The sequence below is a fragment of the Mustelus asterias genome, chromosome 19 (assembly GCF_964213995.1).
Source record: "Mustelus asterias chromosome 19, sMusAst1.hap1.1, whole genome shotgun sequence".
NCBI classification, from domain to species: domain Eukaryota; kingdom Metazoa; phylum Chordata; class Chondrichthyes; order Carcharhiniformes; family Triakidae; genus Mustelus; species Mustelus asterias.
This window is the reverse complement of record NC_135819.1, coordinates 7,136,742-7,153,296: the sequence shown is the minus strand read 5'-3', so window position 1 is coordinate 7,153,296 and position 16,555 is coordinate 7,136,742. Positions and strand designations below refer to the sequence as shown.

Sequence of the window (16,555 nt, the reverse complement as noted above, 5' to 3'; positions counted from 1 at the left end):
TTGATGAGGACAGTGTAGAGGGAGCTTTACTCTGTATCTAACCCCGTGCTGTACCTGTCCTGGGAGTGTTTGATGGGGGACAGTGTAGAGGGAGCTTTACTCTGTATCTATCCTCGTGCTGTACCTGTCCTGGGAATGTTTGATGAGGACAGTATAGAGGGAGCTTTACTCTGTATCTAACCCCGTGCTGTACTTGTCCTGGGAGTGTTTGATGAGGACAGTATAGAGGGAGCTTTACTCTGTATCTAACCCCGTGCTGTACTTTCCTGGGAGTGTTTGATGAGGGACAGTGTAGAGGGAGCTTTACTCTGTATCTAACCCTGTGCTGTACTTGTCCTGAGAGTGTTTGATGAAAATTAGATTGGAGTAATTTCTCACCATATGTTTTGAATTGAAGATGATTTTTCTACTGCCTTGAATTGAGTCCATTTTAAGCATGAGGCACACTCCATTTACGGATCTGCCTGTGCTCTGTGCAGCCAAGCTGCGTGTCTTTAAATCAAAAAGTTCTGGTTGCTATTGTCTGACAGGAAATATGGAATGCTCATTATTAACCTCGAGTAAATTTGTTGCTGGGCTTCACATCAGAGGGAATAAGCGAATTGTGCCGAGCGAGGGCCAAGGGTAATGAGGATAAATTAGAGCAGAAAAAACTGTGTCTTTGCCTCTGAACTAGCTTTCTTAGCTCGCTGAGTTAGTCAGCCTTCAATTCCACAAACTCTCTCAGCAATGGACAGGACAGGAAGAAATCCGTTAGGTCTGCTTGTTGGTCCCAGTGTTTGGAAAGAGTATATTCCATGGCACCTCTTGTACCCTATTTACATTTATCCAACTGGCAGTTTCTGACTTACAGAATCACAAGTCTGCATTGCTGTTCAATTTATATTTTCTCCCCTCTGCAAGTAGTTAAGCCTTTATGCTCACTTCGAAGATTGTTGTAGAAATTGTGACCATGTTAAAGGTATTTACAGTCACAAACCTTCAGCATCTTCACTAATCTTGTACGGTCATGGCTGTGCTTTCCTGTGTAAAATATTCTGTTTCTAAAGCTCCTTCTCATAACTCAGGGGCCTAGGTCCAGTGGCCCAGATCTCACTGCGAATCATGTGGAATAATATTCAGCTCCTTTCGCTTACAAAAACTCTCTGCTTCTTTTTGTTCAGCCAGTTTCAGCCAGTGCATTCCACCAAATCATGACTTCCAACCTTGTGGACTGATCTCCTGGGTGCATTCTCTCAAAAGCTTTGCTGAAATTGATCTAAATGAGTTGACTGAGCTCCCTGTACACATCCAGTTGTGAATGGTGATGGACAATCAGACAAGATAGGTGGCACAGTGGTTAGCGCCGCTGCCTCACAGCGCCAGGGGACCTGGGTTCGATTTCCGGCTTGGGTCACTGTCTGTGCGGAGTCTGCACGTTCTCCCCGTGTCTGCGTGGGTTTCCTCCGGGTGCTCCGGTTTCCTCTCGCCAGATGTGCTGGTTTAGGTAGATTGGCCATGCTAAATTTCCCCTTAGTGTCAGGGGGATTAGCGGGGTAACTGCCTGGGGTTATGGGGTTAGGGCCTGGGTGGGATTGTGGTCGGTGCAGACTCGATGGGCCGAATGGCCTCCTTCTGCACTGTCGGGATTCTATGATTCTAAGTAACAGTTGGAGGAGGCTCCACAAATATCTGAATGCGGTGGGGGGGCAATGGTTGTGGAACAGACAGCACATCAGTGCTAAAGATAAGGCTAAAACATTGGCAGCCATAGTCAACCAGACGTGCCGAGTGGATGATCCGTCCCTGCCTCCTCCAGAATTCCCCAGCATCGCAGATGTCAATCTTCAGCCAATTCGATTCACTGCACGTGATTTTAAGTGAGAGTTTTAGCAACTCCAGGTTAAAGTCCAACAGGTTTATTTGGTAGCAAATAAACCTGTTGGACTTTATTTGCTTTGGTGTTGTTAAAACTCTTACTGTGTTTACCCCAGTCCAACGCCGGTATCTCCACATTGTGACATTAAGAACAGATGAAGGCGCTGGATCCTGCAAAAGCTATGGGCCCCTGACAATATTCCAGCGATAATATTGGAGACTTGTGCTCCAGAACTAGCCGTGTTCTGAGCCAAGCTATTCCAGTTCAGCTACAACACTGGCAGCCCAAACTGAATGTGGAAAATTGTCAAGGAAATTTGTCCACAAAAAGCAGGCCAAATCATTCATTCCTAAAGGAATGACAAGAGATTTGTCAGCCCACATTCATCCAATACACTCCAGCTTGATAAAATCCGTTCTGAACTCCATATTGGACGTGAAACCATAACTCACTCTCTTCGTAGAAGCTGAGATTTTATTTCAGAATGCTAGCATCTGCAGCATTTTGCTTTGATTTGACTAAATCCAGTCCACTTGATAGAGTCATAGAATCCCTACAGTGCAGAAAGAGGCCATTCAGCCCATCGGGTCTGTACCGACCACAATCTCACCTAGGGCCTTATCCCCGTAACCCCTCATATTTACCCTGCTAATCCCCCTGACACTTGGGTTAATTTGACATGGCCAATCAACCTAACCCGCACATCTTTGGAGTGTGGGAGGAAACCGGAGCACCCGGAGGAAACCCACGCAGACACGGGGCGAATGTGCAAACTCCACACAGACAGTGACCCGAGCCGGGAATCGAACCCGGGACCCTGGCGCTGTGAGGCAGCAATGCTAACCATTGTGCCACCCCCTTCCCCCTCCCCCCCTCCCCCCCTCCCCCCCTCCCCCCCTCCTTCCCCTCCTTCCCCTCCTTCCCCTCCTCCCCTCCCTCCCCTCCCTCCCCTCCCTCCCCTCCCTCCCCTCCCCTCCCTACCCCCCCTCCCTCCCCTCCCCTCCCCCCCCCTTCCCCCCCCCCCCCCCTCCCCCCTCCCCCCCTCCCCTCCCCCCTCCCCTCCCCCCTCCCCTCCCCTCCCCCCTCCCCTCCCCCCCTCCCCTCCCCTCTCCCCCTCCCCTCCCCCCCTCCCCTCCCCCCCTCCCCTCCCCCCCTCCCCTCCCCCCTCCCCTCCCCCCTCCCCTCCCCCTCCCCTTCCCCCCTCCCCTCCCCTCCCCCCTCCCCTCCCCTCCCCCCCCTCCCCCCCCGACAACAGCTAACAACACCACAGCTAGCACCTTTAAAGAAGGAAAGACTTGCATTTAGATAGCGCCATTCATGACCTCCAGACATCCTAATGTACTCGACAGCCTATGAAATCATTGTAAAGTCTGCTAGTCAGTGTTGGAATGTGGGAAATATGGTAGCCCATTGGATCACAACAAAGACCATAGAGTGAATGTAGGCAGGTCTGTTGCAGTAGGATTTCTGTAATGCCGCAGAATGTGATGAAGAAATAGTCATCAAAGATTGGGGAAATTCTGAATTACAGAGTAACAGAGAAAAACAGAGTCAGTTGCTGCAGCTTTCCAATGTTTTTAATTTATTTATTAGTGTAAAGGGTACTTATCAGAGTTTTCCCTGGCTAACCTTAAAGTCAGGATCTTACTGATGAAGCTTTCCACAGATATGAGATGTAGCTGCTGCTACATTAGTCTTTGCTGCTGCCCAGAGTCTGCGACTATTACTGGGGCAATGCACAGAGTCACTCCCAGGCTAAGCGATAGTGAATCAGTATCTGCCAGCTTAGACTGTGTGCTGGGATAAGAAGGTTCAGCAGCTGAATTTGCCAAAAACGAACAAAACAGCACGCTCAGTACAGACACTGGGACTTGCCGTCACATAGGGTGAGTGAGCAGCAGAGTGGAAAATCCCAGTGTGGGTTTTAACTAAGCACTAATGTCAGAGTGAAAATGTTCTAAAAACTCCAATGACATCATCTGCCTGTCCTCCAGCTGAGTATAAACATTGCCTGACCTTGCTGAGGTCCCTTTTCCTATACTGCCATACTTTCCCCTTTCTGTCCAGGGGAGAAGGGTAAGATCCCTCACCCAGGCGCCCTGCACCAGAAGGTAACGAGAGCTCTCTCCCTCTCACAGGAAGTCATCCTGGTTTGATACTAACAGTCAGCATGACATACAAGCTGACTCCCTGGCACAAGAGCATGTTATACAATGTGTATGAGAATGTATGCCAACCCCCTGCCACCACTCTGACCAAATTAGTTACTTCAAACCAGCTGAAATGATGATACAGCGAATAGAGGATACAGCATCTTAGAGAAATAAAAACAGAAAATGCTGGAAATATTTTAAAAACTGAGAGAGGTCATTAACAGCGCATACTCAGCAATAACCTGCTCACTGACGCTCAGTTTGGGTTCTGCCAGGGGCACTCAGCTCCTGACCTCAATTACAGCCTTGGTTCAAACACAGACAAAACAGCTGAAGCGAGAGTTACCGCCCTTGACGTCAAGGCAGCATTTGACAAAGTGGCATCAAGAAGCCCTCGCAAAACTGGGGCTCAGTGGGAATCGAAGGGGAAACCCTCCGCTGGCACAAAGGAAGATGGTTGTGATGTTTGAAGGTCAATTATTTCAGCTCCAGGACACCTCTGCAGGAGTTTCTCAGGATAGAGTCCTAGACCCAACCATCTTCAGCTCATCATAGAATCCCTACAATGCAGAAGGAGGCCATTCGGCCCATCGAGTCTGCACCGGCCACAATCCCACCCAGGCCCTAGTCCTGTAACCCCACATATTCACCCTGCTAATCCCCCGACACTAAGGGGCAATTTAACATGGCCAATCAACCTAACCCGCACATCTTTGGACTGTGGGAGGAAACCCATGCAGACACGAGGAGAACGTACAAATTCCACACAGACTGTGACCCGAGGCCGGAGTTGAACCCAGGTCCCTGGTACTGTGAGGCAGCAGTGCTAATCACTGTGCCACTGTACCGCCCCAGCTGCTTCATCAATGACCTACCCTCCATCATAAGGTCAGAAATGGGGATGTTTACTGATGACTGCACAATGTTAAGCACCATTCGCGATTCCGCAGATACTGAAGCAGTCCATGTACAAATGCAGCAAGACCTGGACAATATCCAGGCTTGGGCTGACAAATGGCAAATAACATTTGTGGCACACCAGTACCCCGTAATGACCATCACCATTAAAGAGAGGATCTAACCATCGCCCCTTGACATTCAATGGCATTACCATCGCTGAATCCCCCCACTATCAACATTCTGGGGGTTACCATTGACCAGAAATTGAACTGGACTAGCCATATAAATACTGTAGCTACCATAGCAGGTCAAAGGCTAGGAATCCTGCAGTAACTCACGTCTGACCCCCCAAAGCCTGTCCACCAGCTGCAAGGCACAAGTCAGGAGTGTGATGGAAAACTCCACTTTCCTGGGTGGGTGCAGCTCCAACAACACTCAAGAAGCTCAACACCATCCAGGACAAAGCAGCCCTTGATTGCTACCCCTTCCACAAACATTCACTCCCTCCACCATTGACGCACAGCGGCAGCCGTGTGTACCATCTACAAGACTCACTGCAGCAACTCACTAAGGTTCCTTGGGCAGCACTTTCCAAACTCATGACCACTACCATCTAGAAGGTAAAGAGCAACAGATACCTGGGAACACCTCAACCTGGAGGTTCCCTTCCAAGTCACCCTCCATCATAATTTGGAAATATATCGTCCATTCTTCACTGTCGCTGGGTCAAAAGCTTGGAACTTCCTCCTTAACAAACCTGTGGATGTGCCAACACGTCAGGGACTGCAACAGTTCGAGAAGGCAGCTCACCACCACCTTCTCAAGGGCAACTAGGGATGGGCAGTAAATGCTGGTCTAGCCAACGACACCCACATCCCATAAATGAATATAAAAAACAGAGAAAGTGAGAATTATTACAATGACGGAGAGAGTGAGAATTATAGATACAGTCCTAGATTTTCCCAAAGCCTAGAGGATCTGGGGATCTTTAAAAATGGTTTTTGGGACCTGGATCGAGAAGCCCCATCTGCATTTCTAACAGCCCCTGCTGGGGGCAGAACTTGACTCTCTCACATAAGGGAAACCAAGACTTAACCTCGCCAATCGAACTCAGTGTGAGTTCAAGAGTAGAATGAAATGCTCGTGAAAGGTCTGTAGAACAGTCAAATTATTTAAAGAGCCTGCCCATTAAAAATCAAAAAGGCCTGCCTAGGTCTATGAATCAAATCTTGCCTGCAGTTTCAATAGCTTTGCATTGACATTACCTAAGTGCTGTCATTATTGCATTATTACTGCCCGACTGCTTTCTGCAATCTATTATTTCAGTGTGGGAGGGGATGTAAGTACAAAGTTTGGTGATCAGCTCAAATAGGTTATTAAAAGTTTAATGTGGGATCAGGAATACAAATGTTTGTTTTTAGAATCATACAGCGCAGAAGAGGCCCTTCGGCCCATCAAGTCTGCACTGACACGCAAGAAACATCTGAACTCCCACCTAATCCCATCTGCCAGCACTTGGCCCATAGCCCTGAATGTTGTAACGTGCAAAGTGCTCAGCCAGATACTTTTTAAAGGATGTGAGGCAACCTGCCTCCTCCACCCTCCCACGCAGCGCCCTCTGGGTAAAAAGGTCTTTCCTCACATCCTCCCCTAAACCTCCTGCCTCTCACCTTGAACCTTTGTCCCCTCGTGACTGACCCTTCAACTAAGGGGAACAGCTGCTCCTTATCCACTCTGTCCATGTCCCTCATAATCTTGTACACCTCGATCAGGTCTTCTCTGCTCCAATGAAAACAACCCAAGCCTATCCAACCTCTCTTCACAACTTAAATGTTCCATCCCAGGCAGCGTCCTGGTGAATCTCCTCTGCACCCCCTCCAGTGCAACCACATCCTTCTGATAGTGTGGCGACCAGAACTGCTCACAGTACTCCAGCTGTGGCCTCACCAAAGTTCTATACAACTCCAACATGACTTCCCTGCTTTTGTAATCTATGCCTCGATTGATAAAGGCAAGTGTCCCATATGCCTTTTTCACCACCTTACTAACATGCCCTTCTGCCTTGATTTTTTAAAAAATTTGACGTATTATTGTCACATGTATTAACATACAGTGAAAAGTATTATTTCCAGCGCGCTATACAGACAAAACATACCGTTCATAGAGAAGGAAAGGAGAGGGTGCAGAATGTAGTGTTACAGTCATAGCTAGGGTGTAGAGAAAGATCAACTTAATGCGAGGTAAGTCCATTCAAAAGTCTGACAGCAGTAGGAAAGAAGCTGTTCTTGAGTCGGTTGGTACGTGATCTCAAAAGTTTGCATCTTTTTCCCCATGGAAGAAGGTGAGAGAATGTCCGGGGTGCGTGGGGTCCTTAATTATGCTGGCTGCTTTGCCGAGACCGTAGGAAGTGTAGACAGAGTCAATGGATGGGAGGCTGGTTTGCGTGATGGATTGGGCTACATTCACGACCTTTTGTAATTTCTTGCGGTCTTGGGCAGAACAGGAGCCAGACCAAGCTGTGATACAAGAAAGAATGCTTTCTATGGTGCATTTGTAAAAGTTGGTGAGAGTCATAGCTAACATGCCAAATTTCCTTAGTCTTCTGAGAAAGTAGAGGCGTTGGTGGGCTTTCTTAACTATAGTGTCGGCATGGGGAGACCAGGACAGGTTGTTGGTGATCTGGACACCTAAAACCTTGAAGCTCTCGACCCTTTCTACTTCGTCCCTATTGATGGAGACAGGGGCATGTTCTCCTTTACACTTCCTGAAGTCAATGACAATCTCCTTCGTTTTGTTGACATTGAGGGAGAGATTATTGTTGCTGCACCAGTTCACCAGATTCTCTATCTCATTCCTGTACTCTGTCTCATCATTGTTTGAGTTCCGACCCACTACGGTGGTGTCATCAGCAAACATGAAAATCGAATTGGAGGGGAATTTGGCCACACAGTCATAGGTGTATAAGGAGTATAGTCGGGGGCTGAGAACACAGCCTTGTGGGGCACCAGTACTGAGGATGATCGTGGAGGAGGTGTTGTTGCCTATCCTTACTGATTGTGGCCTGTGTGTTAGGAAGTTCAGGATCCAGACTCAGAGGGAGATGCCGAGGCCCAGGCCACGGAGTTTGGAGATGAGTTTCATGGGAATAATAGTGCTGAAGGCTGAGCTGTAGTCAATACATACGAGCCTTCAGAGATCTGTGGACAAACGCGTCAAGGTCCCTTTGTTCCACGGAACTTCCTAGTGTCCTGCCGTTCATTGAGCACTTTCTTGTCAAATTACTCCTTCCAAAGTGTATCACCTCACACTTTTCAGGGTTAAATTCCATCTGCCACTGATCAGCCCATTTGACCATTCCGCCTATACCTTCTTGTAGCCCAAGACACTCCGCCTCACTGTTAACCACCCGGCCAATCTTTGTGTCATCCGCAAACTTACTAATCCTACCCCCCCACATAGTCATCATGTCATTTATATAAATGACGAATAATTGGGGACCCAGCACGGATCCCTTTGGTACACCATTGGACAATAAGGGTTTAAATAATTGAGGAAATTTAAATGTAAAGAATAAGTTTTCGTGGAGTTAGATTTTCTCCTCATCTCTATCTTCAATGGGAGACTACTTATTTTTAAACTGTGTCCTCTAGTTCCAGTCTCTTCCAAAAGGAGAAACATCCTCCCAGCATCCACCCTATCAAGCTCCTTCAGGGTCTCTTTCAATAAGATCACCTCTCATTCCAAAGGATAAAAGTCCAACCTGTCCCAACTTTCTTCATGATAACCCCTTCATCCCAGGAATGAACCTTCTCTGAGCTGCTTCTAATGTCATTATATCTTTTTTTAAATAAGGAGACTGAAACTGCACCCAATACTCCGGATGTGATCTCACTAAGGCCCTGTACAGCTGCAGTGAAACTTCCCTTACAGTAAACAACAATGTTCTATTTCCCTCCCGAATCACTCACTGTATCTGCAAACTAACTTTCCTGACTTATGTACCAGGACACCCAGATCCCTCTGTACCACCAGGTTCTGCAATCTCTCTCCATTTGAATAATAGGTTGTTTTTCTATTCTTCCTGCAAATTGGACAAGTTCATATTTTCACACATCATACTCCACCTTCCAAATTTATGCCCGTTCATTTAACTTGTCTAAATCCCTTTGTAGCCTCCTTATGTCCTCTTCAGAACTTCCTTTCCTACCTATCTTTGTGTCATCAGAAAATTTAGCTACCAAGGTGCTGACTCTTCCTGAATACCCTTCCATGGACTTTGGACTTCTCCAGTCGCCTGTCCAATTGAATGAGTGACACAGTGAGTAGGATATCACTGTCCTGACCTCATCACAATATACATAAATGTGCACTTTTCAGCAGTTTCTGGATAGGTATCGGTTACTGGAACCATTTCCTCTTTCCTAGTGCAGGGAGTTGGAGGACAATTGTAACACTCCTGTGAGAAACACTTTCACCAGGGTGAAAGCTGGGACATTCTGACTTGTGTCTTTGTCCCAGATTGGATTTGAGCCATGACTCGTTTGCTGCACATCTGTGATGTGGCTAACTCCTCGCAGGGGGACATTTATCTAATTCTTTTTATAGATGTGATCTGGGTACTTTGGTTCTGAGTGACTGAATCAGTCAATTTTCCATAAAAGGAACTTTATACAAACAAGTAAAAGCTGAAATGATTGAGTAACTAACCTGCACTCAGCTGTGTGGAGGAGGTGAAGGAAAAGTGAGGGGGTAACCGTAGGAGGAGTGTGGGTGTATCAGATTCCCATTCATGTACTGATTGAAAGATATGAAATTTGAATTGTTATTTTTAAAACATTAACAACAGCTGCATTTTGACAAAATGCTGATGTTGTTATTTGTGCTTGTACAGAGGCAGTGTACGAATCAGTCATCTCCTCACACTCTTCCATTTGTTTGGCAAAATGATTAAAAGTAAATCCTTGTTTCCCTTTCCACTTCTCAGATTTTGGTCTCAGTTTAAAGGAAGAGTGTGTTAGCATTTATTCTCTGGCAATGACGCATGAATGAGTGGGTTATTTACTGAACAGAGGCGCGGCTGAATAAAACCAAAGGGGTCACATTTGGTGTTTTAAATGTGTTTTGAGTTACCTCTCTCTGCTGTCTCAATAGAGATGATGTAGATAGAATCATAGAATCCCGCCAGTGCAGAAGAAGGCCATTCAGCCCATCAAGTCTGCACCGACCACACTCCTATCAAGGCCCTATTCTCGTAACCCCTCATATTTACCCTGCTAGTCCCCCTGACACGAAGGGGCAATTTACCATGGCCAATCCACCTGACCCACACATCTTTAGACTGTGGGTGGAAACCGGAGCTCCCGGAGGAAACCCACACAGATACGAGGAGAACGTGCAGACTCCACACAGACAGTGACCTGAGGCCAGAATTGAACCCGGGTCCCTGGTACTGTGAGGCAGCAGCGCTAAGAGTGTCATCTATTCATTCAGCTCGGTGATGATGATTCTCAGACTGAATTCCCTGAGCGCTGGTGAGTCAGTGCCAGCCCCTCTCAGGCCCCAGTGCAGCGCCAGCCCCTCTCAGGCCCCGGTGCAGCGCCAGCCCCGCTCAGGCCCCAGTGCAGCGCCAGGCCCCAGTGCAGCGCCAGCCCCGCTCAGGCCCCAGTGCAGCGCCAGCCCCGCTCAGGCCCCAGTGCAGCGCCAGCCCCGCTCAGGCCCCAGTGCAGCGCCAGCCCCGCTCAGGCCCCAGTGCAGCGCCAGCCCCGCTCAGGCCCCAGTGCAGCGCCAGCCCCGCTCAGGCCCCAGTGCAGCGCCAGCCCCGCTCAGGCCCCAGTGCAGCGCCAGCCCCGCTCAGGCCCCAGTGCAGCGCCAGCCCCGCTCAGGCCCCAGTGCAGCGCCAGCCCCGCTCAGGCCCCAGTGCAGCGCCAGCCCCGCTCAGGCCCCAGTGCAGCGCCAGGCCCCAGTGCAGCGCCAGCCCCGCCCAGACCACAGTGCAGCGCCAGGCCCCAGTGCAGCGCCAGCCCCGCTCCAGGCTCCAGTGCAGCTCCAGGCCCCAGTGCAGCGCCAGCCCTGCTCAGGCCCTAGTGCGGCTCCAGCCCCCAGTACAGCTCCAGCCCTGCTCAGGCCCCAGTGCAGCTCCAGCCCCACCCAGGCCCCAGTGCAGCTCTAATCCCGCCCAGGCTCCAGTGCAGCTCCAGCCCTGCCCGGGCCCCAGTGAATGTGCCCAGCTGTTTGGGTGTAACATTATTACTCTGGGAATTCTGCTTGCTGGGTCAGTTTGGGAGTTGGATGAACAGAGGCCTGGGGTGCAGTCTCCCTCCCTATTGGCTATGAAGGGATTGACAAGTATCCCTCATGTTATAACTTCCTCTCGTTGTTTGTTTTACTCTGAAATGTTCAGGACATGTTTTTCCCTGGACTGACCTGTTCCACTCAGTCTCTCCCCCAGTGACTCTATGCCTCAATTTTCCAACTCCAGTGGAGGCTGGTTCGATTCCAAATGCCCATCCAGAGCATTGACATCATTCTCTCTCTCTCTCTGACCTCCCCAGTGTGGATATGTGATGTGCTTTTGTCATGTTATGTTTCTCCCAAAAGTCCCTAACTTATCTTTGTTGATTCTTACAGGCAATGAGGAGAGTTCTTCAAACTTGCCAAACCTGTGAACCTCCATTCTTTGGCTGAAAGTGGTGTTATAAAGACAGAAATCATTATGCCATCGACGGAATCAACTGCCTAAGCGTGGTCTGAGAATTTTGTAGAAATGGGGGACATGCCATGCACTGTGTCCAAGAGCTATTTTAACGATTATTACAACAAGGATTTAATAAAATTTCATTATAACCTAACTGGGAAGCTCGAGGATCCCAAGTATAACAACCAGAAACTGAGAAGCAGCTCTGTTGTCTTTATCATTTTGTGTTCCTTCATCGTGCTTGAAAACCTACTTGTCCTGGTGGCCATCTGTAGATATAAGAAGTTCCACTCAGCCATGTTTTATTTCATTGGGAACCTGGCTCTCTCTGACCTGTTTGCTGGTGTCGCTTATATTTTCAACATTGTGTTCTCGGGCAGCTGGACCATGAAGCTGACCCCCCTGCAGTGGTTTTTCCGGGAGGGCACTATGTTTGTCGCATTGACCGCGTCGGTCCTCAGTCTGCTGGCCATCGCGATCGAGAGACATGCTGCCATTGTGAAAGTCAAACTCTACAGCGGTGACAAGAACAGTCGGATGTGTTTGCTGATTGGAAGCTGTTGGATTGCCTCCGTGCTGCTGGGTGGGCTGCCTATAATGGGCTGGAACTGCTTGTGCCACATGAAGGGATGTTCCACCGTGCTCCCTCTCTTCTCCAAGAATTACATTCTGTTCTGTATCACCATCTTCAGTGTCATCCTTCTGTTGATTGGTATCCTTTATGTGCGAATTTACCTGATTGTCCGATCCAGTCACTGTGAGACCGCAGCTCCACAGACCCTGGCCTTGCTGAAGACAGTGACCATTGTGCTGGGAGTGTTTATTATTTGCTGGGCCCCCACCTTCATCATGTTATTGCTGGACTTTGCCTACACGGAAAGTGAATTGAAGATCCTGCACAAAGCAGAATATTTCCTGGCCCTGTCTACCCTCAACTCTGCCATGAACCCCATCATTTACACGCTGAGGAGCAGGGACATGCGCAGAGCCTTTCTGCGTGTCCTCTGCTGCACAATGGAAAAAAGGATGGAGAGCTGCTTCCCTAGTCTTCGTCATCCCAGTACCTTGGACCGTTCTTACCATAAACACGTGGGAGCAGATTCGCCAACCATGCCGGAATGCACAACCTTCGTATGAGGGTCCTGTGCTGCACGAGGGGCTGAGGGCGAGAAGTGATCCGACACAGACATCGACATGTGCACTCCACGTTCGCCCACCAGAGACAAAACACATCCTTGATCGGTCGCCAAGCCCACAGGATCCGCTGGCTCGAGCAAATGGTGGGCAAGTTGGATATAACACTCGATACATTCCCTTCTCCAGTGTGACGCTTGGCAACCAGTCAGCCGACCGGTGGGATTTATTTTTGCCGCTGCGGAAACAATATGGTACCAGCCAATCAGAAAGGAATGCACATTGCCGCAATAACTGACTGCTCAGCTGTAGCACCGAGTTTGCAAAGTCTGTCGCCCAAAGCAGCCCAGAAATCCCAGCGACCCCACTGACTGACAACATTGAACAGCAGATAGCCAATAGGGAACTGTGTCTGTATCCACCCGTTGGCCATATTTCCATGCTGAGGGTGATTTAATATAGAGGCTGGAGGGAGATGATAAAACATTCTTTGGGATAACACAAACTGTTCCTTCTCTCATCCCACGTCAGTGCTAGACCGACCCTGAGAGAAATTCAGTGGGGCTGGCACTAACCATTGCCCCCTCCCCAATGGGGCCACCCTGTTACCAATGGCACCGCCCCCTCTCCAACTGGAACCACCCCTTCCCCAATGGCACCCGCCTACCCCGATGGGCACTGCCCTTCCCTGGGGGGGCAATGCCCTCTGCCTGGCATTGGCCGCTGCCCAATGGTTAGACAGTACCGAGCTCTTTACGGTGGGCAACTGTGAAATTGTTGCCCTCACACTAACACATGATGGAGAGTGTGGACTCCTAGGGGGAAGATTTGGTAATAGTACTGTTGGCTAAACCCTATTGGACTATCTCTCAATTGCCTTGGCAATAACATTACTGACAGTATGTATATTGAGTAAACTATTAGTTAAGTGACATGAGTAGATAAAAGATTCATTGCTGCTGGCCAATACCAGCTTCAACATAGAATATTCTAATTGTATTTTAAATGTTAAAGTTGAAATCAGGTTTGTTTTTACAATTCTGTAGTTTGGGCAGGAGCTTTGATTTCTGTCATTTATACAGTCACTGTGTCTCCATCTGAGCAGCTGTTTAATATCAGCATGTTTTATGATGTTTCCATGCAATCTCTGTTGTTTGGACTTTCTGTTCCGTAGACATTTCCAAAGTATTGAGCAGAGAAACGTTACAACTGAGTCTAAAACTGATGCAGTAATCCTTAACCTGATAGCATTGACAGCTGGGATCTGACCCCGGACTCCAATTCTATGAACAGTGGAGACAGTGGCATAGTGGTAATGTCATTGGACGAGTAATCCAGAGGCCCTGGTTAATGTTCTGGACCGATATGCGCGATCTTCTTGGAGATCCTCTCCACTTGGAGCCGGCAGTTTGCGGTGTCGATGGTAGTCATGATGTGGAGATGCCGGCGTTGGACTGGTCCAGTCCAGTCCCCAGTCCAACGCCGGCATCTCCACATAATGTTCTGGAGACATAGGTTCCAACCCCACCGTGACAGCTGGCAAAATTTAAATTCAGTTAATCTGGTGACCATATCATCAATTATTGTAAATCCCATCTGGTTCACTAATGCCCTTTTAGGGAAGGAAATCTGCCGTCCTTACCCGGTCTGGCCTACATGTGACTCCAAACCCACAGCAATGTGGTCGACTCTTGACTATCCTCTCAGCAAACTACTCAGTTCAAGGGCAATTAGGGATGGGAAACGAATGCTGGTCCAGCCAGTGACACCCAAACACATGAAAGAATAAAGGAATATCCAGTTATCAGCTTCTGATTAGACAATGATGGTTGAGGTGAAAATGTCCAAAAGTCTGCTGGGATTGCCTTTCCCATAAAAATAACTCCAATGTAAAAGTTTAATGGAGCTATGTTGTCCATATTTCCCCAAGTGATGGAGGCAGTAAGCAATCAGTGTTTAGGTGATGTTACTAATGGCCAATGAGCAGCACTCTGCACATTGCTGACTGTAATGTTGTTTAAAGAGAATGGTCCACTATCGAGAAGGCTGTCTACAGTACGGGCTGTCTACAGTACGGGCTGTCTACAGTACGGGCTGTCTACAGTACGGGCTGCCCCTTTGAAATGAAGTTAATTTTAACTTGGTTGTATAGTTTGAATGTTTTAAGTGGCAACACTACAGCTGGAGCCAGCAATTAATTGTCAGTTGTTTAATGTGTGTATGTCTCTGTACAGAATTCAAGTATAGAACGGTAAACGGTACGAAAACTAATCAGTGACTCTTCACTGAGATTAACCACAGTTAATAAACTTTTTTCTAAAAAAAAAACATCCTGCCTTGGTGTTTGGTTCAGTTTCAGCTGCTGAAATGGAAAGATGGTGAATTTCTTTAACCTGAAGAAAGCTGGTGAGGAGAGGATCCAAATAAGGATCTGGAATCAGTGTGACCTGAGCACACTGCAGAGGGAGTGAGATGGAGATGGGCCTCGTTTGACACTGACAGTACTTATGGATTCAGCCTCATTCCCTCTTCTCTCTGTGTGTCTCTCTCGCTCCAACTGCTTTGCTTCACATCAAGAGGCTGTTCCTGGGCTGAGAGTGTACATTTTCCAATTGGAGTTCAAACAAGGCTCAAATCTCACTGCGTGCAGCTCAAAATAGCAACTGAAATCGAACATCAGTTAGCACCTGATAACATCTGTGCAAATGTCATGCAATTAGGGGATAGAAATGGACAGTGCGTAGGGTGGGTAATATCGGGGCACCACCAGCTGTTCTCGGGAAGCAATGACTCACTGATACCATCAGCTTGGATAATTTAATCAAAGCCTCTCTCTGATGCTACTTCTGATATCTCGCTGCCTCAGTACAGGAGCCCAGAAACTGATTCTAAATTAAAAATCAGTTCACTTTTCCTTTCCGCTCTTTCAGGGAGAAAGGCAGACGTGAGTTTGATTATCTGATAGGTGTTGGCATCTTTCCCAGAGTTTAGGAATCACTCCGCAAAGTGCTTCACACTCAATTATTTTTGAACTGTAATCACTAGAATACAGAGCAGCCAATCTGTGCAAAGCAAGATTCCATAATAACCAAATAATCTCTCTTTGTGATGTTGGAGGGATAAATATTGGCTGGGACACAGGATGATCTCCCCGCTCTCCAAAATCATGCCATAGAAGCTTTTACATGAATGTGAGGGAACCTCGGTTAGATGTCTTTGCCTCTGAACAATGCAGCACTCCTTCAGCACCACATTGGTTCAATTTCTCTTAGCCATAAGCTGCAAGTTTAAGTTCCACTCTGGGACATTTTAGCCACAGAAGGAGGGTTTGTAACACGGTACAACACGATCCCTGGTCACTCACGCTAACCAGAGGAAAGAAATATCAAATGATGAGGTGATCGCAATCTGCCCTGAACCTGCCCAGACTTTCTGAATTCAGCAAGTAACTGAAGATTCAAACCAGCCTTTGCCTGGGGGATTTCTAACAGCACACAGGTGTCTGACTGATCGAGTGTAGCAGTGAGTCAGCGTTGCTACCCCTTTCACTCACCCATTTCCTATTTCAAAGTCAGGGCCTTTCCGTGCTTGCATGGCTTAGCTGCTTTGTGTCACGTCCAGGTGCCACGTTTCATTTCTTCAGTATTTTGTAAGCAGAAAGTTTCTTCCTTCAAACTTCTGTATTTTTATAGTTCGGCCAATCATCTCAATGCAGGACATTGCTGGAGGACTTCCTCAGTGTCCTGGGCCCAAGCATCTCCAGTTGCTTCATTAACAACCTTCCCTCCGTCATGTCACAGTGGGGATGTTCACTGA

The 16,555-nt window shown here is 48.1% G+C and overlaps 1 protein-coding gene across 3 annotated transcripts in view; it reads left to right on the top strand.

Moving 5' to 3' along the window:
* Window positions 1-15,057, top strand: part of LOC144507725 (sphingosine 1-phosphate receptor 2-like) — a 261,605-nt gene extending 246,548 nt beyond the window's left edge. For 2 of the 3 annotated variants that reach the window (XM_078234973.1, XM_078234972.1), the window contains exon 3: window positions 11,539-15,057. In XM_078234973.1, the coding sequence (XP_078091099.1) occupies window positions 11,675-12,742 (1,068 nt within the window). In that variant the 5' untranslated portion in view covers window positions 11,539-11,674 and the 3' untranslated portion in view covers window positions 12,743-15,057. The remainder of the gene's footprint in view (window positions 1-11,538) is intronic. The other variant, XM_078234974.1, reaches the window with a different exon arrangement.
* The last annotated feature ends 1,498 nt before the right edge of the window (window positions 15,058-16,555 follow it).